The 26,976-nt window shown below is 42.1% G+C and overlaps 1 protein-coding gene and 1 long non-coding RNA gene across 3 annotated transcripts in view; one reads left to right on the forward strand and one right to left on the reverse strand.

The window, feature by feature from the left end:
- ptpn5 (protein tyrosine phosphatase non-receptor type 5) overlaps nucleotides 1-26,976 on the reverse strand; it is a 120,571-nt gene that overhangs the window by 18,332 nt on the left and 75,263 nt on the right. For both annotated transcript variants that reach the window (XR_007144710.1, XM_047822535.1), the window contains exons 4-8: nucleotides 18,154-18,231; nucleotides 17,811-18,049; nucleotides 15,428-15,614; nucleotides 14,494-14,578; nucleotides 4,563-4,642 (exon numbers count right to left, since the gene is read on the reverse strand). Coding sequence is in view for 1 of the 2 variants with exons in the window: in XM_047822535.1 (XP_047678491.1) it covers nucleotides 4,563-4,642; nucleotides 14,494-14,578; nucleotides 15,428-15,614; nucleotides 17,811-18,049; nucleotides 18,154-18,231 (669 nt within the window). In the remaining variant the exon portion in view is untranslated. The remainder of the gene's footprint in view (nucleotides 1-4,562; nucleotides 4,643-14,493; nucleotides 14,579-15,427; nucleotides 15,615-17,810; nucleotides 18,050-18,153; nucleotides 18,232-26,976) is intronic.
- Nucleotides 10,131-10,669, forward strand: LOC125146211. Its single transcript, XR_007144711.1, has 3 exons — nucleotides 10,131-10,271; nucleotides 10,339-10,449; nucleotides 10,529-10,669. It is a non-coding gene; the product is annotated as an uncharacterized LOC125146211 (long non-coding RNA).

The following is a 26,976-nucleotide window of genomic DNA, read 5'->3' on the forward strand; positions in this document are numbered from 1 at the left end:
TTTTACATTATGCAGTGTTACGTCATTAGATTATTATGATGACAATATTATGTTACACTGAATACTTCCAAACGTCTCTCAAAAATGCATTTTAGATATGGCCATTTTTTTCAATTAAGTTCCAATTGAAAGCTGCCACATCAAATTATATGACATCAACATAAGAGACCTATGTTGGTTGCTATTAAGAATTATCTTTTTGAACAAAAATCAAATTGCATAATTGAAATGGCAGTCATCTCAACTTTTAAAAATTCAATTTAAAAGGTTTATGTATTTGGAGTTGCATTTTACAAATTGAAAAACAAGGCAGATGCAGCCACATTGATTAAAATGAATTGTTATTTTGCTTAGCATAACTTTGTTGAACAAGTAATAATAAAAATGATGACCATGCAAAAGGGTAAAAAAACATGTTTTCAAAGCATTTTCATTCATATGATTTCACAGATATGTTTAACAGATTTCTCATTCAGTTCCACAGCTTTTTAATCACAAGGCAAGGATGGAAACATAGATGATTTAGGAGTTTTAGATTTTTAGACTTTTAATTTCAGAAAGTTTTAGTTAGGAGAAGGTTTTTAAGTTAAGTTTTTGTTTCCTAAAATTACATCTCTTACACAGTCAGTAAGGTTGTTAGAATAATCACAGCTGCTATGCATGCACATTTCCCCATAACATGCCAGGCAACTGTTAATGTCATTCACCTTTACTCATTTTTTTAATGGTAATCTTCATACCAGAAATCAGAATGAATTCCAAATTGCTTCCTGCTCCCTATCCTGAATTACACTAGGTAAAAAAAATGGCTTGTACACTCTATATAGTACTCTAAACTGGTTTATACAAAAAATGTTTATAGTTCATCATGTGACTTTGTTTGTTTGTTTTATAAAGTTATTTTGGTTTATTTCTATTATAGTGCAAGTAAAAGATGTAATTAAAATTAAGTTTAAACGTATTAGACAGGATGTTTTTACTTATGAACACTACATAAATGTACTTATGTATCAAGTTGACCATAGGTCTATATGACATGAGTTGTAAAATGATTCATAACAATAATTAGTAGTGTCTAATGTTAATAGGTAGAGGTGAAAGAAGCCTGTGGCAATTAACCAAGGTATCATATAAGCTTTCAAATATTAAAAAAAGAAAGAAAATAAATGAAATTGATATGCAATAAAACTGTTGGATATTGCAGTAAAATTATGGCAATATATGCAATGATATGCAGTACATTAGGGCATTTTTTAATCAAAAAAATAAAAGTGGTGGCCAAGAAGAACACATCACATATTTGTGCAGCTAAATGACTAAAAGAATAGACTATTAATATTATTATTATTTTTATTATTGTTGTTTTTGCTATATTTTTATTATTGTTTTTGCTATTTAATTAATAAATTAAAACCTACCTTTTTGTACTTTGTTACATTTCTTTGCATTATTTCATTAATGACAATTATAGGCACATTCACTTACACATTTGATGTCACCTACTTTTTAGTCAAATACGAAACAGCCACTTTCTTAAAATAAATAAAACTTTGGTATGCTTATTTTCAATAACTAGATAATAACTATAACAAAAATAGACAATCTGTAAATCTATAAAACTTAATAATAATCAGAAAGAATTGTGACTTAACTTTGAGTGGCTCAAAGGTTCTGCCCCAGAGGTAAATTTAGACAAAATCTCTTTGCCTCTGTTCGTTCAAACATACAAAATGCTAGATAATCCAATTTGGCATAAATTAACATTATGATTTTCACTGAGCTTCATTACCCAAAGAATCAGATGAATTTAAATTATTAAATATTGTCCTGCGGAGTTATTATTGTAAAGATATGTCCAAAAATGCCCTTTTGGTGGAGCACTAATACTAAATTATATATACAGTAGAAATTAAATATTATTATTATTGTTATTATTATTATTATTGTTATTATTATTATTATTATTATTATTATTATTATTATTATTATTATTATTATTATTATTAATAATAATACCAATAATAATAACAATAACAATAATAATAACAATAATAATAATAATAATAATAATAATAATAATAATAATAATAATAATAATAATAATAATAATAGTTAGAGGGGACCTCGGTTCCACTAGGAGGAGGGGGTACTGAGTCAGGCCCATTATCCAAGAAAGTGGTAGAAGGGAAAAGCAGAGAATAGAGAAAGCATGTGGCTGACAGGGCATGATGAAAGGATATATATACACATATATGCAAACAAAAGTAATAATATGGAAAGTTGGAGTGCTTATATTTAAGGGGATACCCAAAGCAGGGTTTTATCTGAGGAGTTTTTGTGCCCTGGGCATGTGCCTAAAGCTTTACCATTATGCCAAGTGAACCCAGAAGAGGCAATTGGAAAATGCACAGAACTGGGTGGGAAAACCACTCTGACATTAATACACTTTTTACTCTGTCTCTTTAAAAGGCCCTAACCAGCTCCGGGTCTAGGAAGTGTTGTGCTGGAACCAAAACCATTCTTCTGGACCATAACCCTCCCAATTAACCAAGTACTGGATGCCCCTCCCATGACGCTAGGAGTCTAGAATCCATTGGACAGTAAAGACCAGGGCTCTGTTGACGAGATGGGTGTGGGTGGGGTCTGGTCATTAGGAGGTGCTGGGAGAGCTACAAAGGACTGGCTTCAGTCTGGAAGCATGGAAAGCATGGGGCTGATCTTCATGGACCAGAAGAGCTGCAGGTGGAACACCGCAGAATCTTGAAAGGCCCGATGTAGCATGGTGCCAACTTCTTGGACTCCACTCGCAAAGGCAGGTCTTTGGTCGCCAGCCAGACCCTCTGGCATAAGTGGAATGTGGAAGCTGCATGTCTTTTCTGGTTGGTCATGCAGGCAGTCCTCTTTGCCCTTTGCCAAACCCTGTGGCACCGGGCCGCCCAGTGTCCCACAGCCGAGACTTCCATCTCCCTTTCCTGTTCAGAAAACATAGGTGGTAGCCGACTGGAATTTAAAGGGTGACATGCCCAGGGTGGGGTGTCAAAGGGTGTTATGGGCATACTCAACCCACATCAGGTGTCTGAACTATGTTGCCGGATTGGAGGCGGCCAGGCAAGGGAGTTGGGTTCATCGTGGGTTCAGTCGCTTGGCCTGCTGGATGTAGGTCAGGTCTGTCTGGATGAGGAATTAGTGCTTGGCCCCCTCCAGCCAATGCTTCCACTCTTTCAGGGCCAATTTAACAGTAAGGATCTTGTGATACCTTGTGTTATACCTGATCTTGTGATAATGTTGTGATACATTATAGTTCCTCTCTGTTGCTGAAAGAAATATGTGCAGGGGTGCAGCTATTCCTTAGGTCCTGAACGCTGGGAAAGGATGGCCCTGACTCCTATATTGAAAGCATCGAATTCCACTATGGGCCTTTGGGTCAGGCATCCAAAGCACCGGGGCTGAAATCAGCCTCTCCCTTTAGGCCTCGAAGGCCTCCTGTGCCACAGCAGTCCATACAAGAATATTTACTGTATATAGCAAAGTAATAATAGGTAAATGTGGAGTGCTTGTGTCTAAGGGGTTTGATCTGAACCCGGAAGAGGTGGTCAGGTGCTTAACGCTCTGATATGAGTTAGCAACCACAACCTCAGAGTCTTTCTAAATACTAACTCTTTGAAGAAATGACATCTCAGAGTGGCGTGTACTCTGTTACGAATTTACCGCCCTGAAACGCAAGTGAAACTCAAGTGAAAACTCAAATCCTTCTCTTAGAGATTACCTCTTAGAGCGCCATGTGCTCTGATACGTATTACCATGCTACACACTGGCACAGACTATGTCCACACACTGAGTGAAGAAATTTGGGGTCTTAAATAACGTCGTGCGCAGGTGTCGCGGGTTGTGCTGAATATCGGCATGTGACCCAAAGACTATAAGGAAGCGTGCTGATGGCAGATTTGCCTGAATAGCACTTGCAACATTACAATAATAATAAAAGACTAGTAAATAAATCCATAACATTAAGTTGCTAACTAGTGTAACTAGAGCATTTATTATTTTTTTTATAAAATTTTTTTATTCTTTTTGATACTTCTGTAAAGCTGCTTTGAGACTTTTTGTGAATTGTTTAAAATGCTATACAAATAAATGTAATTTAATTAAGTTTAAAAGTGTAGTCTATTCTTTAATATGGAATGATTTTTAATAATTTAAAATAATTTAATAATTTAAGGACCAATTATTCAGTCTTTCACTAAAGTTACCATGGACCTAGATCCAAAACCAGGAACATTGAGTGTAATGCATTTTCACTGATTCACACTTATTCATACCTCAATTTATTTTTGCCAGTCCACCTACTGGCATGATTTTGGACAGTGGGAGGAAACCAAACTGCACATATAGCTTTCATTTAAAGATATATCACTGCAGTATTTTTAATTTTTAATAATTAAACAGATCACAATAATTAATAATTAAGAAATCTATATAATACAAAAAGGGACAAACTTAACAATTGCACAGTTCGGTAAACATACAGCAAGCGACACTATAAATAAACAAAGGGCACTTACCTTCAAGTAGTTAGCATTTATGTATGTGCTGAGAAAGTCATCCTCCTTTGTTCCTTGAAGGCAGACCCTACTGTGCGTGTCTGAAACATTGAGATGAGAGGTTTTTTTTTATATTATGTGCCTTTTAGAAGACTATGTCGTCATTAAACCAATACATATTATAAGAATGTATAATAGATACACTTTTTTACCAGTGGAATTCTGTATCCACCTATCTATACCTGCCTATACTTGCCTCACTGAATCTTATATAGAGAGTGCTAGATCCTAAATGATTACACTTTGTTACATTCATTGGTATGAATTAACATGCAATGCTCTTGACTTTAGAGAAAACTGAGGGAAGATGGGTGCCTGTGGTTCATTATCAGGGCTAGCAGAGCAAAACTCCCCTGTCTTTTAAACATAAAATAAATAAAGTTTAATTTTTGCACCCATATCAACTAATTTGCAGTTAATAGATGTGAAGTGTGTGAAACCAAATAAAACAGCACTGAAGAAATGTGACCATATTTTCTATAATAGTATTAGAGCTATGTAAGTATTGGATCAATAGATTGTTAGAAAATGTGACTGATAATGTCACGATTTAAAAGAAATGCAGACAGGAAAAATAACGAAAACTCAGTTAAAAAGGCACAGACAAAACAAACACAGAAAATACACACTAAATCGAAGAAGGGCAAACTAAATCGAAGAAGGGCAAAAAAGGCAAATACTCCTGCCACCATACGCAACGCAGAGAAAATAAATAGGCAAATTAATAACAGTCAAATAGGAACAGGCGAGTAACAAAAAGAACAGGTGACACACAACATGATGCAGGAAAATGGCCAAGCAATGTTCCTGACACAGATAATGTTGTGATAATGTACTTTTTGATTAAAGCCTAATAAATGTAGAATGAAAACATCCAGGTTTGACATTAACTCCATTAATATATAGGATATATCTATACAAGTATATGTATCTGTAAAAAATAATTGGTGGGACTGGATAGGTAGACTTATTTTTCATGGCTGAATATATTATGCAAGTAATGTATTGAATGTGTGTCTAGGTTTTTGTTTGATGCCTATATTATTATTATAAATATCTGTAACAGCTTCCTCTACTTCCACTTCCTCAACTTGAATTGAATCACCATCTTATCCTAGAGAACTTGATCAGGTGACTGAATGAGTTAGCGTCTCGCTACATTCTAGACAACATTTTCTCCACAGGAAAAATATTTAGAAAGAAAAAACTAAAACCTGGATATAACAACCACAAATGCACCTTAAAACATACCAATCAAGAAGTAGACTAATTTGGTGGTATTTTAAACAGCATGAAATGAGCTATAGAAAATCTGAGTGGTGGTTCTGAGAGCAACATCCTCCATCCTAATAGAGTATTAAAGAAATATGTAATAATTATAATTACTTAATACTTAAACTAATAAGTAATAAGACCACTACACAAGAATGTACACAATCAATATGTGTGGAGAAAATTGGGGAAAAATCATGCAAACTATATATGATAGCTAACTAAACTAACAAAAGAGTAATTTCTGTCAGGACCACTTTGTCAAATGAGAATTTATTAGATGATAGCATACAGTTAGTGTTGGCAGTATGATTCTGTTCTGGGCAGGAATCCACACACCCGTCCCTGCGCATGCATGGACCGAGCGGGGAGAGCAGCAACTAGAAAATAGAATAGACCCCCCCTATAACAGAACCATTAATCATGCATAGGTTTTTTTTTTTGGCAAATAATAAATGGATAAATAATTAATCAAATAATTAAAGAGAGAGGGAGAGAGAGAAAAATATGTGGAGATTTAAGACATAAACTAGTACAATGAGTTTAAATCACAGCAGCAGCGACGCGCTAGAAAGTGGCTCAATGAATGGGAAGTTAAATGGTCGGGTAATATGGATGTCGTAACCGGATTGGTGCGTGTCGTGGACAGCTGATTAACAGCTGATGCACGCTTGACGACGTGGCCTGCCAGAACTAACGCGATGCTTGATTTTGGTCAGGACCACTTTGTCAAATGAGATTTTATTAGATGATAGCATACAGTTATTGTTGGCAGTATGGTTAGTGTTGGCGGTATAGACCCCCAAAACAAAACCATGTGCCAACGGAAAACCCCCAACATAACTGTTGCAGTAGAAGCTGGTAAGTCCAGAACCGATCGACAATCGGAGGAGAGTCATCCTGGGCTGAGCAAATGGCATATTTGCGACGAGCACGTTGCTGTAGTCAGTTAAAGCGAAGTGTGAGGCAAAGGGGGAAGATAATGCACCCCTGCGGCAGCAATATAAACAAGCATGTTGTATATCCACTAAATATTAGTGAGAACGGGTAGGGGATCATGCGTCTTGTAGAAGCTCTGGTCTCTCATGCAGCTTGAATTCAACATCCAGAGGGAAGAAAACGATGTTGCAGTATGAAAGCTACAGTAGTACATCCAGCTAATCGACATTCAGGGGAAGGTCACCCTGGGCTGAGTGAATGGCGGCATATTTGCAATGAGCATGTTGCTGTAGTCTGTTAAGCCGAGTGTGAATCGTAAAGGGGAGGCATAATACACCCCTGCGGCAGCGATATAACGACAAGCATGTTGAATATACACTAGGCTATCGTGGGAACAGGTAGGGGAAGCCTGCGCCCTGTAGAAGACTCTGGTTGCTCGTGAAGCTTGGTATTTGAACGCGCTTTTGAAAGCCAGTACGTCTGGGGCTAATCAGCAATCAGGGGAAGCATCACCCTGGCTGAGCAGATGATGGCATATGTGTAACAAACTTGTTGCTGTAGAAGTTGAGGCTGGGTGTGCAGCATAATGGAGGAAGCAGAATACACCCCACAGCAGTAATATGACGACGGCATGTTGTATATAAGCTAAGCTAGCGATAATAGGTAGGGGAAGCATGCGCACTGTAGAAGGCTCAGGTTGCTCATGAAGTTTGATGTTCAAACATATTTTTGAAAGCTAGTACATCCAGGGCTAATCAACAATCGGGGAAGCATCACCCTGGGTTGAGCAGATTGCGGCATATTTGCAACGAGCATGTTGCTGTAGTGAGTTGAGGCCAAGTGTGCAGCATAGAGGGGGAAGCATAATACGCAGCGATGTAACAATGAGCCTGTTGTATATCCACCAAACTAGTGATAACATGTAGGAGAAGCATGAGCCCTGTAGAAGACTCTGGTTGCAGTGTGTGGCATACCATATTGTGGAAGTATGCTGTAGGTTGTATTAGTTTTGACTGTTAATTAGTCTGATAGCCTGAGGGAAAAGGTATCCCTCAGTTGACTAGTGCGGGATCGGATGCTGCGGTGACGTCTTCCCGAGGGAAGCAGAAGCAGTCTGTGGGACGGCTGGGTGGAGTCATTGATGATCCTCCGGGCTTTCCTAATCTCCACCTGGAGCAGATGACCTGGAGGGAGGGAAGCTCACCTCCAACGATGTGGCTGGCAGTACGTGCAACCCTTTTAAGAAACCAAACCAGGCACTGATGCAGCCCGTCAGGATGCTCTCTATAGTGCAGGTGTAGAATGTTCTGGGGATGCTGGGGCTCATTCCTATCTTCCTAGCCGTCTTGGGAAGAAGAGGCGTTGATGTGCCTTCTTCAGCACTGCGTCAGTGTGTAGGTTCAGGTGAGATCCTCGCTGATGTTAATGCCGAGAACTTAAAAGCTGCTCGCCCGCTCTGCAGGTGTCTTGTCGATGGTGATGGGTTTGTTTTCTCTGCTCTGTCTCCTAAAACTCTGGTGAGAGGCCACAGGATTGGATTGAGGTCATAGGAGGCATCAAAATTATTATTGCGAGGCATGCAAATATTTTTGAAGGTATGTGCGATGTCGGCTTTGCCCAGCCATGCTGCTTTTCGACTGTTTTAATGAACTGGGTAGCATGTCAACTGAAGCATAAAACAGGAAAAATTGTGGAGAGGATAACAAGCTATTAATGCTTGGAACATGTCCATTGTTATGAGGAGCTGACAAGTCTATGATTAAAAGTTTCTTGGAATGGCAAAGCATAGTAAAGCGAAGCTTAACCTATCGTGAAAAGCATAGCATAGCATAACGTGGCATAGCATTACGTCACAAGGAATAACATACCTAGCATGATATAGCATAACACAGCATAGCATAACGTAACATAACATAGCCTAACATAACATAACAAAGCCTAACCTAACATAACATTAGTGTTGTAATGTAAAGGAGTAAAAATACTTTGTTACTGTCCTTAGTAGAAATTTCACGCATCTGTACTTTACTTTGCTATTTAAATTTATGTCAACTTTCACTTTTACTCCGCTACATTTCCTAGATAAAATGTATACTTTTACTCCGTTATATTTCCATTAAGCATCTTTGTTACTCGTAAAATAAATTCAGAAGAAATGTGTGCAACGGCAATAAGGGAGGTTTGGCGAATCACTGCTCCTAGATTGCATTATGCACGTCCGCATGCACGCTCTACGGAGCAGCACAGGCACACGCAGCGTGCACTCGCAATCAGAGCTGGAGGCATTTATGTATAACGTTAATCGGAAAGCTTCAAAGAAATTTCACTATTCTTATTTCCAGAGTTGATAGCACATTTGTAATATTAATGAATAAAATATTAATGCAAACATTCCATTCAATAGTAAATAAAAATAACATTTATTGATTCGGTCTTTGTCCTGTGAATATTTTTTTTATCAATGACTGCATTCATTGGACACACTGTAGAGAATGCACACAAACATGAACTGATTTGATTCAAGACTGGAATCCTTACATCATGCATAAAATTTTGGTGTCCACTTTTGCCATTTAATAATACCATAACTTTTGGCTTACTATGTAGTTATATAATATAAAACTCTTCTTGTTTTAAATTCTCACTGAGGGCTAAATCCCCTAAAGATGAAATCCTAGAACCTCCCCTGATCTTATGCCTACCGTAAATCACTGAAATTTTACTTTTTACTTTTACTTCAAATACTTAAGTACATCAAATATCAGAAAATTACTTTTGATACTTAAGTACAGTATATATCAGATACTTTAAGACTTGTACTTGAGTAATATTCTAAAAGCTGACTTTCACTTCTACCAGTCTTTTTCCAGTACGATACTTGTACTTTTACTCAAGTATTGCTTTCTAGTACTTTATACAAACACTGCATAACATAGCGTAACATAACATAGCCTAACATAGTGTAACATAACATAGCCTAGCAAAGCATGGCATAACATAACGTAACATAGCATGACGTAACGTAATGTAATGTAGCCTAGCAGGGCGTAGCATAACCTGGCGTAATTTTACATTGCGTAGCAAGGCATAGCATAACCTGGCATAACATATCGTAACATAACATAGCCTGGCATAACATAGCCTGGCATGACATAGCGTAACATAACATAGCCTAGCAAGGCATAGCATGACCTAGCATAACAGGACACGGCCTAGCATAGCATTACCTAGCATAGCAAGGCATATTGTGGCATAGCATAACCTAGCATAATGTAACCTAGTGTGGCAGGTGGAGGTCGATAAGTGATTATTAGGCATTAGGTTATTCATTGGTTGGTGCTGATAGAGGAGGTTGGATTATGTCTATATAAACAACATGCATGTGTGACCTAAACGAGCGTCACTTCCCGGGATCCCGTTTCGCTTCCGGTTTATGGATTGAGGGCTGTTGTGATTTTGGTACGTGAAACAACTATCGCTATGCATCTCTTTTAAAACATGGATTATACATGTCGGTTTTCTGCAGCTTCGCAGGACGATCGCAGCAACTGTAGTCATCTCCGTGGCTGCAGATATCGTGGCTTTGACGTATTGTTCGTGGTGTGTGTCTCACATCTGTTTATGCGACCATATTCAGGTAATGTTATGCATGTTAATGTTTGTAATGGCGTGCTGATGTACTTGCGTTTCGGTAGTAACTCGTGCGTTTTTTGTAGTCAATACAATGCCGTGTATGGGCGGATGACGACTGTTATTTTCCCTCGTGTATCCTGAGCTTCACCAGTTGAATGATTAAACTGAAACTATACTTCGCATTGCAACTATGGAGTATAATCTTCACCTCTACTGACTCCCGGGTCCCTGTGCCTGTTATATGGTGGGTCTGATTCATGTGGGTTTTATTATATAAATATTTTATGGTGACTGGCTAACATGATTAGTTTTCCCTATGTTGTAGAGTGATAGGGGCATGCAGTGACGTCACCGCTGTCTTGTTCTTCATTGAACGTTCGTGAATGCCATTTTAATGTGGTTGTGAATCCGCTAATGGTTTGGGAGTGCTCTTTTGCACTTAGATGGTCCAGTTGAGTTTTATTTAATTGATTTATTAATTATTTTTGGTTAATCTCTGTATTTTTGCCAAAGTACTGGTGAGATTTTCTCTGTTGTTCCAGTGACAATTGGTTTTGTGTTCTTTATTCTTTAATTTGATTTAATTCTGTTAATTTGTTATTGTGTGTTTTTGCAGGCATTAGGTGTCAGCTGTGTTGCCTGCCTAAACCTTGTTAAACATTTTTGTTTGTGTGTGTGTGTGAGAGGGTGTTCTGTTATTCTGTTTTACAGGAGCTGCAGACCTTTTCTGAAGAGCAGGGCTGAAGCCTTTAGGTGGTGATGGTGTTTCCTCACGGACTGCTGTGATTTACCGTGTGCACTGGGGCTTTTGGGAGTGGTGTAAGTTTGCAGTGTACGTAGAGTAAAGGCCTGTACGGCCGGTCATTTAGCATAGGCTGCAGCTCCTTGTGTTGTCTTTTTTGGACCATTTGTGTGATTGTGGTTTTACAAGTGAATGCATTTTAGACTTCCTTTGTCATTATTCAATAAACAGTGTTCCATTTTTATACCAGTACCTCTGTCTCCATTGTTAATTTGCCACAAAGTGGGGAACTTGTGCACAGTATTCTCAATTAATTCCTTGGGTGAGATTCCCAGGGTGGCGTAGTCGGGCATTGTTAATCCTTTAGAGTTCTTAAATCATTTAAATTCATTTAATTCATACCCTCCCTCTGCCATCTGGCCACACTAGCATGGCATAGCAAAGCATAGAATGACCCATCTTGACATGCATAGCATAACATGGCATAACGTAGCTTAACATCGCGAGGCATAGCGTAGTCTAGCGTGACGTGCATAGCCTAGGATGAGGTATCATAGCCTAGCATGACGTAGCATAGCGTAACGTAGCATAACATATCATAGATATGTAACATGACATAGCATAGCAAGGCATTGCATAGCCTAGCATAACATATCGACATGATATCAAAGCATAGTACAGCACAGCATAGCATTACGTAGCATAGCATAATTTACAATCAAAGCTGCACTGGTAAACCAGTCACCGTAATTACATGTTGGATTACTGTTTAACTGCAATAACGAATATTTTCACCGTGTTTTATTTATATATTTTTGGAAAACGTGCCTGTGTGCAATATTTCTCTCTCTTTGCTGCTATACATAGAAATTTCCCCATTGTGGGACGTATAAAAGGTATAAAACATAACATAGCATAATGTAGCATAACATAACAGTGTAGCGTAGCTGTCACCAACGTGAAACAGGTTAGATCCAAATGCTGGTTTATTAGGCAATATCCAAGACAGGCAAGGGTCACACATCAGGCAAACAACAACAAAGGAAATCCAAAAGCAGAAGTCAGTTATCCAGGCGTAGGTCAGGGCAGGCAGCAAACGTTCACAAACACGAAAAACAAGCAAGGTCAAAAACAGGGCAATAGACAGAATAGAATAAACGCTCAGTATGCAGACAGTGCTAACAATACCTCGCAACACGAAAGCGTTCTGAGTGAGCTTAAATAGACCGGGTGATTACAAACGGGAAACAGGTGTGCTGAGTTGGTGGTGCAATGAATAGTGGGAAATAGATCCTGATGCTAAAGTGCAGCAAATCCTCTGGAGGCCAGCAGAGGGAGCCCTCATGGCTCTCATAACAGTAGCATAGCATAACAGACTGTACAACACGCCAGCCCTAAGATCACTTCCGACTCAAAACACACCGCAAACATGCACGCCATATCGATTAACCGTAAGTTTAAAGCATATTTAGACTTTCCTTTCAGCTCGAATATATGGAGTATAATGGAGTTTAAATCGTGCGGCAACAGCGACGGAGAAAGCGGGTCAATGAAATTAACAGCGGATGCACGCTTCATGACGTGGCCTGCCAGAACTAACGCTATGCTTGATAAATATATCAGATCCCTAATTAAAATATTTTACTATTTTGAGAGATCAAACAAATTATATTAATTTCTTCATCAAGATCATCTTGTGTACTAGATCACTTATCTACACATTTTTGTTTGATTGTTTTTTAAAAAGATACTATGGAATAAAATCAAACCTCTTTTAAATGTAATCGATTCTTCTTTTAAACACTGGCTCTGTACTGAAATCTTTTTATCTTGCAGGATTCTAACCCCTGATTTGAAAAACTTGACCTTGACTGCTCTCAACTATCAGGCCAGACTCAAAGCTTTCCTTTAACTCTAAGATACTAGAAAATGTAGCACAGCAGTTATAGGCCAGACTCAAAGCTTTCCTTTAACTCTAAGATACTAGAAAATGTAGCACAGCAGTTATGCTCATACCTATAAAGAAATAACATGGAACCTATCATAAATCATTAAACTTGTCAGTCAGGACTTAGGGTTAGCCTCATCACAGCACAGAGACAGGGCTGGTGTTAAATGATTTCCTGTGATTCGGGTTGTTTGTACTTGCTTTTGTTGATTGTCCTTTGTGTAGCTTTTGGTACCACTGTCTATAATATTCTCCTTGATAGACTAGAAAATGTTGAGCTTAATACAACAGCCCTCTCTTGGCTCTGACCTTATTTGATTGATCATTATCAGATTATTATAGTAATTGATGACTTCTCTATGCATAGAAAGGTAAAGTTTGGTTGGGGTTTCACATTGTTATGCTTTAGGTCAACTGGTTTTAACTATACAGGCTACCTTTGTGTAAATTTTGTAAAAAATGTTTTAGCATTGGCTGTTATGATGATGACAAACTGTTGTATGAAGGAAAACAGTCTAATAATGTTTAAGAATGTGTCAAAGTCATTAGACAGTGGATGGCATGAAAAGTACTGCAGATGCAGTAAGCTTTCTGATAATATACTCTGGAAAACATTTCTGCTCATTTATGTGAAACTGTAAAATAGCCTTGTGTGATCACTGACTCCAGTCTTTCATTTGAATCTCAGTTAGATATTATTTGGATAGTCTTTATCAATCAAAAATATATGGCTGAGATTTTGCATGATGCAGAAACAACTAGTTCATGCAATTGTTAACTCTAGGTTGGTTTATTGTAACACATCACTGTCCTATTCAGTATAAAAACTAAATAGTCTTATGCTGCAGTGAACTTTTGAACTATTATGAATCACCATGCATACTTTAACCAAAATGTGCAGACTCTTTACTGGTATCTCAAATTGTGAAAGCTACAGGAGAGGTCTAATTAGTGTTCAGGACACAGTCTCAGGCTATTGTTTAGTCTGTCCTCACAACTGTGTGTGTGTGTGTGTGTGTGTGTGTGTGTGTGTGTGTGTGTGTGTGTGTGTGTGAGTGTGTGAGTGTGTGAGTGTGTGTGTGTGTAGACAGAGAAAGTGTATGACAATGATGTATGATGAAACTCCATAATATTATGCTAATTGTTTCAACATCTGTTTTTGCAAAACAAACAAACAAATAAATAATTAAACAAACAAATAAATAAATAATGTACTTTTTCAGTTGACCACATTTTTGGTCCAAAGTGATATCCTTCAATTGTAAAATATAATTTTATATATCTTTTCATTTGATTAATGCAAAGAAGGTTTAACTTTAACTAAGTTTTACATATTTTAATTTAATATAAGTACTCACTTGGCAGGATGGTTTTGTAGCGGTTTTTCCTCACTACACCTGGAATGTTATATTCCTTTGGGTCCACAAAATTCATCGGTGCCTCCTGTTTTCAGATCAAAAGAAGGGTACCCCAGTGTGATTTACAAATTAATATTTTGATGTTTGATGAGAGTATCGTTAATGCATTTTGGAGAGGTGATAATTTGGTTTTAATATGTACGACGGGGGGGGGGGGGCATGGTGGCTTAGTGGTTAGCACATTCGCCTCACACCTCCAGGGTCGGGGTTCGATTCCCGCCTCCGCCTTGTGTGTGTGTGCGGAGTTTGCATGTTCTCCCCGTGCCTCGCGGGAATCCTCTGGGTACTCTGGTTTCCTCCCCCGATCCAGAGACATGCATGGTAGGTTGATTGGCATCTCTGGAAAATTGTCTGTAGTGTGTGTGTGTGTGTGTGTGTGTGTGTGTGTGTGTGTGTGTGTGCGCCCTGCGATGGGTTGGCACTCCGTCCAGGGTGTATCCTGCCTTGATGCCCAAAGACGCCTGAGATAGGCACATGCTCCCCGTGACCCAAGAAGTTCGGTGAAGAGTGAAAAAAAGAGTACTGAGCAAAGTGGGATGCAAGATGAAGTCCCTACATACACACTGAATGACATTACTAATCATAATTAATACTACAATCTTGAACATAATATGGATTGCATGGGTATACTTGCTAGCTGTTCAAAATAATGTAATAATTTTCATGCAACCATTACTGCCCAACATGCCCTATTTCTCTGAACAAAATAAATGTAGCTCTATTAATGCCGAGGTCATATGTTTGTTCACAGTAAGAACAAACAGTCTCTTCACTATGTTATGGGTTTAGTGGCCTTTAATTTTAATTCGTGTGTATACATTTGTTGACTGAGTCTGTATGTGGGTATAAATATATATAAATATATCAAGCTCACATAGAACTCAGCTTGTAGAGTGGCATCATCCAGAGCACACATATGTAGCTGTGTGGGTGTGAGAGGATTAGATGCATTCTCCAAGTACTCTTGTGTACTCTGGTCTCGAGGAGACAACAGCATCCCATATGGCTCTGTGGTACCAGGAGTGCACATATCCAAAGTCAGAGACACATTTGAACCTCTCCTGCAGTGAGACAAGATCAAGACATTAGGTTTACCGTGAGGGTATATAGCTATAGTAAAAATAAAGCACACCCTCTTTCAGTTCTAAGGTTTTGTTCATCAGGGCCTAATTAACAATTGCGTGGTGCTCAAAAACTTCTGTAAACAGATAATCTCAAGTGAGAACTAGATTTGTAAAGTTCGTCATGAAAAACTTTGATGTTGGCTTTGATGGGGCAAGTATTCGCAAAGACCGGTGCATTTTGGAGGCGAGTGGACAGAAAGATTGTGAAAGCTACTGGACCGCTAGGATGTCAATACTTTTGGAGGTGAGCGGACATGAGCATGTGACGGGATCCGAATACCTGTGGGGCAGTTCCCCTCATTGTGCTGAGTGTTTTGATATGTCACATGTCCATGTTGTGCAATTTTTTTATTTCACTTGTTTTGGGGGCGGGGCTACACGTGACGTCACGTGGTGTCGAGTGACGTCACCAGAATACCCGGTGGGGTGCCAATACTTTTGGCAAAAATTGGCTACTGAGGGTTTGGAGATTTCATGTCAATACTGCAGTCATTATGGGATTCTACTTATTATACTGCATAGAACAGTACATGCAATTCTTAATGTCTGATGTACTGTGTGTGTGAGAGCTTAGAGGATTTTTCGGAATTCCCCATTCAAGTCTATGGGATGTTCGATCATCGACTACGGGAAAACCGAAAATTCCGTCGGAACTCCGGAACAAAAATTTGGTCCACAGTAAGGTCCTAAAGAACCTGTCCGAGTTCGGTGTAAATCGCTCAAAAACTTGCCGAGTTATAAACCTCAAAAGTTTATAATGGAAGTCTATAAAAGGCCACTTTGAGCTTCCGTACCGGGAATGCCGGAATTCCGATCGCTTAGAAAAATAGAAGCAACAAACTTCAGACCAGGGTCTACGACATATCCGAATTTGGTGCCGCATTTTTTAAATAAATTTTTGTCTAATAATAATAATAATAATAATAATAATAATAATAATAATAATAATAATAATAAGCTTATAACGGAAATCAGAATGTTGGCTTCTACAAGCCAACATAAGAAGAGAAACCAACAGGTTTATATTTGTAGTTTTTTTCCCAAAAAACAAACCAATATTCAGAATCAGTTTGTTTACTCTACAATGAAAAAAATGATGAACTTGTAGTATTTAAAAGTGTTTGAATATGACTTCCCAAGATTACTTCCCAAGATTACTGTACTCTGTGAGGATATGATTAACTAAGATTTTGCATTTACAATACCTGAACTAATTGCTTTCTTTTGATTTGTGTAACGGTGCACATATTTTTCCTACCTGGTTTGTGAATGTAGGTTTACATTTTGAGAAAAAAATAATTATTGTGTTTTATTTTGTTGTCACTTGAAATTATTTGGTTAGACCCACACAATCAGGGACTGTTTATTTGGGCACTCATAAATAAAAACAAAGAATGGTGCACTTTCTTTTTCCCAAGACTGAACAATGGTGACAAGGCTAAAAGAAATGTAAGAAAACCAACATTAAATATTTTTTGCAGTATATGAACATTTAATTGCAAATTGTAAGAAGGACTTACATCCAAAGTAAGAATTTTAGCATTATACAACTCTCTCTTCTCACATGCTAAAATAGGTGTGAGAAGGGAAAAAAATCTGTAAAAGAGAATAACTTATCTTTATTACATACAGAGGCTTTGTGAGACTAGTTGCCTATAAGTTGTCTATAAGTGTACAAGGCCTGGATTATACAGTGACAAATTAATTATTTCTGCAACAAAGTCTAGGTAAAGTCTGTGAAATCCACATGAATACCAGGACTCAGTGTTTCCCAGCAGAATATTGCCCATAACATTATAATAGGCAGAAAGCTGTAATGAACTCTGTGTTCTGACACTTGTTTATCATAGCCAGAATAAAACTTTAAAAAATGATTAAACAATAATAACTTTTCTGTGGGATTAGAGGAGATCGCTCCCCATGTGCATCGAAAAGAGTTGGGGACCCATGACCCTGTTTGCCAGTTTACCAGTTGTCCATCTCTTGACAACTTTTGGTATATGCTAACCACAGTATACTGAAACACCCCACAAGACCTGCTGTTTTGGAGGTGCCCTGAACCAGTCTTTGTAAAACTTATGACCCACAAACCAGAAAAAAAGGGTGTGGAGAATGTGATTAAAATTGTATCACCTTTCCTGCAGGCCAACTGGTTTAACCATGAGGGTAGCCGGGTCACCATCTGTCTTTATGTCCATGAAGCAATCAAACACAGGTGTCTCAGGAACTGCATCCATGTCATAAAAATCCTCCTGCTTGGCATCAGTCCACTCTGAGTAAGTAAAGGAAGGCTGTCTGCTCATGGATTGGCGACGGTCATCATGGGAGCCAGTGGAGTTACCAGGGACCAAAGTTCTAATGCAGAACAGTGCCTGGAAAGACAAAGCTTATAGCATTTGACTGTTGTGCACATCAAATAGGTTAGTATGTCAATGTTAGCAATGTTGAACCATAAAACATATAACAATGTACTCACTCCAGTGCCAAGGATAACTACTCCCAGGAACAGTGTTGCTAATAGTGGACATACACACTCAACTCTCCAAATCTCCATCTGTAGACATGGGTAGATGGGCATTAATAATTGTGTTAATAGGCAAATAGTTAATTGCTGTATATTCCACAAAAGTAGAATATAAAGTCCCTTGTGTGAATAATGTTTTCATGGCAGATCTACACCAGCTGTTCAAATTTTTCAATACAGTCTCAATTGATCCTTAAGCCAAGCTGACAAAAAGGAAGGTTAAATGAGTAATCATGGTTTCTGGGTTTGGAAGGACTGTAGACTTTCAGTGTGTTTCTCTACTTAGTGAGCACAACAAACAAATAATAAGGTTTTATAATGCTGTTTCTTAATTAACTATGCAAGACTTCTGAAATTTATCACCAGGGTTTGTAAGATGTCCTGACACTGCACCTCGCTAATATTCAAACTAGAACCTGCTAAAACTCGGAATCACAGATAAACTGACAATACTTCATCCACATGATGAGCATTGTGTGAGCATTGCTGTCTGTGAACTTTGGAGTGACTGTGGAGGGGTGAATAACTTGAGTGATAGTTCCCTCTAGCAGTTCAGGGAGTGCAGTGCTGATGGCAATGTTACAGAATCTCCCCCTCTAGAGACAAATCCAGGTGCTTCTTTCCATTTTTCCTTTTGTTGCTCTTTCCCTCCTTCTGGGGCAAACCTGTTAGGGTGTGTCTGGTGGAACTCCATTATGAGCGATGGAAACAAAATGTCCTCTGGCCTCACCCAATATAATTCCTCCAGGGAATAGCCCTCCGCTCAACCAGCTGGTGGTAGTTCAAGGTGGTATGAAACTGGGTTTACCTTGCGTATGATTTTAAAATGCCATATAAAACTTGGGCTCAGTTTTGACAGGGTAAACTCAATCAAAGGTTCTTTGTGGAGAGCCACAAAGAGTTCTGTGCGTATTCTTCTCTGTTGCTCCTGGCTGCAGTGGGCCCGTAGATAGCGCCCCAGCTTCTGATTGAGGCATTATGCCTAGCCGATTGAATGTGGGTGATAGCCCAATGTCAAGCTTATGTTGAGGTTAAGCTGCTGCAGAAAGCTCTCCAAACTCTCGATGTGAAGTGCGCCCCTCTGTCTGATATGGCTGTCAGGAGACCATTAAGGGGTATCATGTTGCATGATTTGGAGAATCAGTTGACTCCACTAGAATAGTGGTAAATCCCTGGTGCACTTATTCCTTTATGCCCGCTCAGAGTGTGAGCCACCAGAAGGCAGTACTACGTTGGCGGTCCTACTGATGCAATTGTGTCTGGAGCTGGGGACCGTGTGTATCCATCACATTGTCTCTTAGGTTTACTGGTAGGTAACTGCAGGATGGCTCTCTTCTGTGCCTGTTAGTTCTCCTCCATGAGTTCCCATTGTATTAGGGCCATGATTAAAGATCTTGGCAAAATGGTTTCTGATTATGGTTAAAATGTGGTTATAGTGGGGTGACAGGGTGTCAGCTTTATTGTTCTTGGTCAATAGGTTACAGTGAAATTGAATCTTGTGAAAAACAATGCCCAACTGGCCTGGCAAGGGATGAGGTGTTTAGCCTTTTTTGATGTCTCCATTCCTATAGTGCCTCTTTGATGGAGTGGAGGTCTTGGTTACCAACGTCATAGTTAGCTTCAGCAGGTGTGAGCTTCCAGGAGAAAAAGTAGTTCCCTTTCGAGGGAACTCGACGCTGCGTCAGTGCTGACGCTATGGGAATACTTCTTTGAGGAAGCTCTGTGTGCACACACGCCATTTAATGGCTCAGAAAGGACACGTGACGGAGTAATTACTCGCCAGTAAGTCCATATAAGGGCATCTACATCACGCTGCTCCAGCTTTCTTTGTCTTCAGGAAGCGCTCTGTGTATGTGTGTTGTTTGTCTGTCTGTCAAGTGCAGGGAAAGAAAAAAAATAGGGAAAGACTAGGCAAAATGTTGCAGTCTAAGCACTTTAAGAGATGCGTGCACCCGTGCCCCCGCTTTATCACGGGGGGCGACGCGCATTCTCTTTGTGTTGTGTGTTTGGGAGAGGAGCATGCCCGGTAGCCGGCTGCGTGTATTGTGAGGGATTCCCTCTCCGCACGCTCCGATCCCGCCTGGCTGTATTTTCAGCTTCGGCTGCGCCTCGTGGTTCGGGTCCTGCGTCTGCCGAGGCAGCGCGGTGGCTTCAATCATGGGGTTCCCAGGTTGAGCTAGCGGAGGCGGAGCAAGAGACGAGTGTTCCCCTTTCTCTTGCCCTCTCCCCTGACTCCGATCGCTCGGTTTCGTGTTCGGGAGCTCGATGACGAAGGGGACCGACGCAATCAGTCGCGTTCGAGGAGCTCCTCGAGGTAATAACTTGGGCTGTTGAGAAGCTGAATTTAGATTGGCCTGAAGAGGTAGTTGGTGTCGTCCATTCTAAGCTGGACAACCGCTTTCTCACTTCAGGCCATCAGCCACCTGCACGCAGGCGTCTGCCATTTCTTCCAGACCTCCATACTGAGGTATTGAGGTCTTGGAAAAATCCCTTTTTGGTGCGTGTATTTTCTCCAGCCATGTCAGACTATTCAGCCATTATGGGGCTTGAAGACCATGGGTATGGAACGATGCTGATGGTTGAAGAGACGCTGGCCAGTTATCTCTCCCCTGCATCGCCCACATGGAGAAAACCTGCCCTTCCATCCAAGCCATGTAGGACCACTTCGGCCATTGTGGGTAAGGCCTATGAGGCAGTGGGTCAAGCGGGTGCGGCGCTGCACACCATGGCGGTCTTGCAGGCCTACCAGGCTGATCTGCTAGCAGAGCTGGATGGCGGTGAAGGGCTGGGACCTCAGGCGGTGTCCGAGCTCTGCCACGCCACTGATCTGCCACGAAGCAGACGGCCCGCTCTATAGGCCGTACTATGGCTGCGCTGGTTGCCACGGAGAGGCACTTGTGGCTTAACTTGATGGGCATAAGGGAGAAGGATAAGTCCTTTCTACTGGACGCCCCAGTTTCACCTCGGGGGTTTCTTTGGCGACACAGTTAGTACTGCCGTCGACAGGCACCAGGAGGTGAAGCGCCAGTCAGCGGCGTTCATGGAGTTTCTGACTCGATTGTTACTGGCTCCTGTATATCACATCTGATGGACATCAGATTTTTTTGGGAAAAGCAGGGAAATAGAAGCAGAAATTAGAAATGATGAGGGAGGTATTATTATATGATCAGGAAGAAAATTAACACGTGTTGTCAGATATGAAGTTACTGTTTAGTTCATTAGATCTAATATATGGCAATACATAAAGAGTTGTTAAAATAGTATGCAGATATTATACACAAACCATTTGTGCCTTAAAACATATTAATAATGTACAAAGTGTTTTCACACAAATGCAATTATGCAGATTAGAAACCTATTATGAAAAACATGAGAATGATGATGATGTGTGTGTTGTGTGTGCCTTGCAGTTAGTAATACACATGATGTCAGATGAGGATACTGACAGAGAGGGAAGCAAATCTAAAAAGAAGCAAGTATATGCCCCTCAGAAGTTCTTGACCGGTGTTGTGCCTCAAGTTTAAGTTTTACGCACAGATCAAATTTTACTTTATTTGCCAGTATTTATATAGGTAAAATATAGTAAAAATTTGTGATGAGTGAGCTTGTGAACTTAATCAACACTGACCAGCAAATGTGCCTGACCTCGCGCCGCGTCGCTGCAGTAAGTTGCTACTCAAAATTTTTTTCCAAGGTTGGCAGGTCTGCACTCAGGGCAATGAGAAGAGCTAGTGTGGTGGCCCGTGCCCCCCCGTCTAAAACTAGGGAGGCCGGTTCACATGCCCGGGCCCGGACCCATCCGGTGAGAGAGGACCTTAGGTCTGTCCTCTCAGCCAAGTGGGCCACGAAGGAGTCCTGATGCCCGAGGGCAGGGGCTCCTGGGAGCACCCTATTCAGAGACGCTCCCCCTACTGCCAGCCCCGCTGCCTTTGTCGTTTCGGGGGGCAGTGTGGCCTGTGTCGGCTCCCCTTTCTTGTGTGGATCTTCCCGGGTTCGCGCCTGCTGGTGTACTGTTTCAGGGCGCCCGGGAGGTCTGCACGAGTTTGACGCCACTGTCAGGCAGCCTGGCAGTGTGGGAACTTCTGCCAGGGGTGTCTCAGTGGGTCCTGAATACTGTAGAAAGGGGGTACAGGATCCAGTTTTCCTCCTGTCCTCCGTGTTTCCAGGGTGTGTTGCCCACAAATGTGGGCGGGCACCAGGCGGTGTTCCTCCGGGAGGAACTCCTCTCACTTCTGGAGAAAGGGGCCATAGAGCATGTTCCCCTCCCAGAGCGCAACTCCGGCTTTTACAGCCGATATTTTGTTGTTCCCAAGAAGGATGGGGGGGCTGTGTCCGATTCTGGACCTGTGGGCTCTGAACTGTATTCTGAAGACTTACAAGTTCAAGATGCTCATGCTGAAGATGATCGTGTCCCAGAGCAGATCCGAGGACTGGTTTGTCACGATCGACCTCAAGGATGCTTATTTCCACATAAGCATTCTGCCGGAGCACAGGAAGTTCCTCAGGTTCGCTTTTGGGGGCGAAACGTACCAGTATCGTGTCCTTCCCTTTGGCCTAGCCCTTTCACCACGCACGTTCACGAAGTGCATGGATGCTGCCCTGGCACCATTGCGTCTCCAGGGCATCCGTGTACTGAACTACCTGGACGACTGGCTCATTCTGGCCCAGTCGGAGGTTATGGCATGCTTGCCCACATGAGGTCCTTAGGACTCAGGCTGAACCCAGGAAAGTGTGTGCTTTCTCCTTCTCCTTTCTGGGGGTGGCGGGCACTTCTGTCTCCCACTCGGGTGCCCTTCATCTTGTCAGCGGTGAAAGCTATTCGGCTAGGCCGCAGCCTCTCTGTTGCCGAGGCACAGAGGGTGCTCGGCCTCATGTCAGCAGAAGCCAACGTTATTCCTTTGGGTCTGCTTCACATGAGGCCATTCCAGCTCTGGCTCAAGGGGGCGGGCTTTCATCCTCGCAGGCATCCCCTCAGGGTTATACGGGTTACGCGCCAAGGGCTTCGTACCCTCCTTATGTGGAAAAGACCCCGGTTCTTGGCCTTGGGTCCCATTCTAGGGGCGTGTCACCGTCGCAGGACTCTTTTGACGGACGCCTCGCTCTTGGGCTGGGGCATGGTCTTAGATGGCCGCCCGGCCCAGGGTTTATGGGAGGGCCCCTGTCTCTCATGGCACATAAATTGCCTGGAGATGAGGGCTGTGTTTCTAGCACTGAAACACTTTCTCCCGCACCTCAAGCGCTGTCATGTCCTAGTGTGAACAGACAGCACCGCTGGTGTCCTATATCAATCATCAGGGCAGTCTGTGTTCACGCCCCCTGTTCAGGTTGGCGCGGCAGATTCTGGTCTGGGCAGAGACCAGGTTTCTTTCGCTGAGAGCGGTTTTTATACCAGGGCGTGTAAATCGGGAGGCAGACTTCTTGTCAAGGCAGGTGCTGAGGCCCGGGGAGTGGCGTCTTCACCCAAACGTGGTGGAGCGAATCTGGCAGATTTTCGGCCGGGTGGAAGTGGATTTGTTCGCCTCTGAGGAGTCGACCCACTGTCTGCTGTCGTTCTCCCTCTCTCATCCGGCCCCGTTGGGCCTGGATGCCCTGGTGTGGACGTGGCCGAGGCTCCGTCTGTACGCCTTTCCCCTGGTAGCTCTGCTCCCGCAAGTCCTAGCCAGAGTGCGCCACGACCGGGTCAACCTTCTCCTAGTTGCCCCTCGTTGGCCCTCTCGAGTTTGGTTCACAGACCTAGTCTCCCTCCTGAACGGCACTCCATAGGAGGTCCCTGTCAGGAGGGATCTCCTCTCTCAGGCGCAGGGGGCAATTCTTCACCCCCGCCCCGAGATGTGGCAGCTTTGGGTCTGGCCCCTGAGGGGGACCAGCTCCTAGATGCAGGCCTCTCAACTGAGGTGACAGAGACTCTGCTGAATGCTAGGGCTCCCTCCACTAGGAGACTGTATGCTCTGAAGTGGAGGCTTTTTCGCCTCTGGTGTGACGAGCACTCTCAGGATCCAGTTCACTGCCCGGTTGGTACAGTGCTGGAGTTCCTGCAGTCTTACTTTTCTCGGGGCCTGTCCCCGTCTACTCTAAAGGTGTACATGGCCGCAGTTGCCGCGAACCACGAGCCTGTCCTTGGGGCCTCCTTGGGTAGGCACCCTTTGGTCTCTCGCTTTCTGCGTGGTGTCAGGCGGCTGAGGCCTTCCTCTAGACCACGCCTTCCTTCCTGGGACCTCTCTGTGGTCCTGGAGGGGCTGCTGGAAGCCCCCTTTGAGCCCATGGAGTCAGCCTCTGAGAAGTTTCTGACCCTGAAGTCGGCTCTGCTTCTTGCCTGGGCCTCTCTCAGGAGAGTCGGGATTTGCAGGCTTTGTAGAATTTGCCCTCGGCATGTCCAAGGCTATCCTGCACCCCAGGCCGGGATATGTCCCTAAGGTGCCCAGGATGGCAGGTTGTCTGATCATCCTGCAGGCCTACTGTCCCCCGCCCCATGAGTCAGTGGAACAGGAGAGGTTGCACTTGCTTTGCCTGGTAAGGGCCCTGAGGACTTACGTCCACCGCTCTAGCTCGTGGCATAACTCCTCTGCCCTTTTTGTCTGTTTTGGGGGCCGGAATAGGGGTAATCCGGTTTCCAAACAGCGCCTGGCGGACTGGGTGGTGGAGGCCATTACTCAGGCCTATGAGGTCATGCCTCACCTCTCGGCATCTGGGCCCACTCCACTAGGGGTATCGTGCAGCTTGCTGGGGTCTTCACGGACATCTCTTCAACCTGTCTCTTGCCCAAGCAGCGGTTCCTACTTGCTTTAAATGCACTTCCATTGTGCCAGTGAAAAAACACTCCAGCCCAACGTGCCCAAAAGACTACTGCCCTGTAGCACTGACACCCATTGTCATGAAGTGCTTTGAGCGGTTGGTCCTGGCACACCTGAAGGACTCTCTGCCATCCACATTGGACTCTCACCACTTTCCTACCACAGCAACAGGAGCACAGAAGATGCAGTTTCCATGGCACTGCACTCTGTCCACACACACTTAGACAATAAGAACACCTATGCACATATGCTGTTTGTTGACTTCAGCTCAGCATTTAACACATCATTCCATCAAAGTTAATAGCCAAATTAGTAGATCTGGGCATTAACACCACAACTTGCAACTGGATCATGGACTTCCTTACCAACAGACCCCAGCAGGTTTGATCAGGCTCCATCTGCTCCAACACCATCACACTCAACACTGGTGTATCACAGGGCTGTGTGCTGAGCCCCTTCCTCTACTCCCTCTTCACCTTTGACTGCAGGCCTGTGAATGGATCTAACTCCATCATCAAGTATTGGTCACATCACCAACAATGATGAGACTGCCTACAGGGAGGAGATCCAGCACCTAGCCACATGGTGCAATGAAAATAACTTGCTCCTTAACATACCCAAAACAAAGGAGCTCATTGTGGACTTCAGGAAAGAGACAGGAGGCACAGGAATGAACTGCGAGACAGGATGGCTGTTGAACACGTTTCCAGCTTCAAGTTTCTGGGGACCCACATCTCGGCGGACCTGTCCTGGATTACCAACACCTCCAGCCTGGTCAAGAAGGCTCACCAGCACCTCTTTTTCCTGAGGACACTAAAGAAAAATCAGCTCTTCTCGGATATCCTGGTGAACTTCTAGAAAGCATCCTGACCAGCTGTGTCACAGTCTGGTTAAGAAGCTGCTCTGTTGCAGAGCGCAGAGCATTACAGCGGGTGGTGAAAACCGCCCAGCGCATCACAGGGACTCCACTTCCTGCCATGGAGGACATCCACAAGAAACACTGTCTGCGTCAAGCTTGCAGCATTCTTAAGGACTCCTCTCATCTTGCCCATAGACTGTTTTTACTTCTGCCCTCCGGCAGGCTTTTCAGGTGCCTCCGAACCAGGACCAGCCGTCTAAAAAACAGCTTTTTTCCTAGAGCTGTCTCTTTACTGAACTCTGCCACTCGCTGATCCTACTGTCCTTCATTCTACTGCCAACATTCATATAATTTTTATTTATTATTACTTTTGTCAGATTAAAGTTTTTTCTATGACCATTGTGAGTTTTTCTTTCATTGACCGAAGGGTACCAACAATTTTGTCCACGTGTGTATATATTCATCAGTACATTATATTCATAGTACATATATATTCATTTGTATATTATATTCATAAAACATCTGTAAATTACTGTTTATAGTAATAGCCATATATTTTGTTTCCTTCTGAAAATCTGTATATTTGTTCATAGTACGCACACATCTGTAAACCACTCCATATTACCACTTATTTAACTTATTTAAATCTTGTACAAACTGTATATCCACTTGCTGCTATTGCACTCTGGTTAGACCTAAACTGTATTTCGTTGCCTTGTACTTGTATTGTGTAATGACAATACAGTTGAATCTAATCTAAATCTAATCCCCCTCTCAGATCTGTATGAGGTTCTATGCATTCCTTTGGTCCGATTTAGAGACACATGCCTTCCTGAGTTGATTAAAGGCCAGTAGGAACAAGGTGAGTGGGTATGGGTACAGTAACAGCATTACCTCCATCCTCCATCACTCATCCAAGTTAGAGAACTATTGTATTAGCTCCTTTTGTTGCCAGGAGTGGATTGTGTTGAGTTGAGTGGATTGTGAATATAAAGAAAAGAAAATCTCTGGATCATCCCAAGATTTCCTGGGGCAGTTAGAACACTGATTTGCCACAGTAAAAGCATAAACAAAGCCTTAACCACTGCTGGCTTTCCTCAATAGAGACTTGGGTCCTACCCAACT

Source organism: Tachysurus fulvidraco, chromosome 1, assembly GCF_022655615.1.
Source record: "Tachysurus fulvidraco isolate hzauxx_2018 chromosome 1, HZAU_PFXX_2.0, whole genome shotgun sequence".
Lineage (NCBI taxonomy): Eukaryota > Metazoa > Chordata > Actinopteri > Siluriformes > Bagridae > Tachysurus > Tachysurus fulvidraco.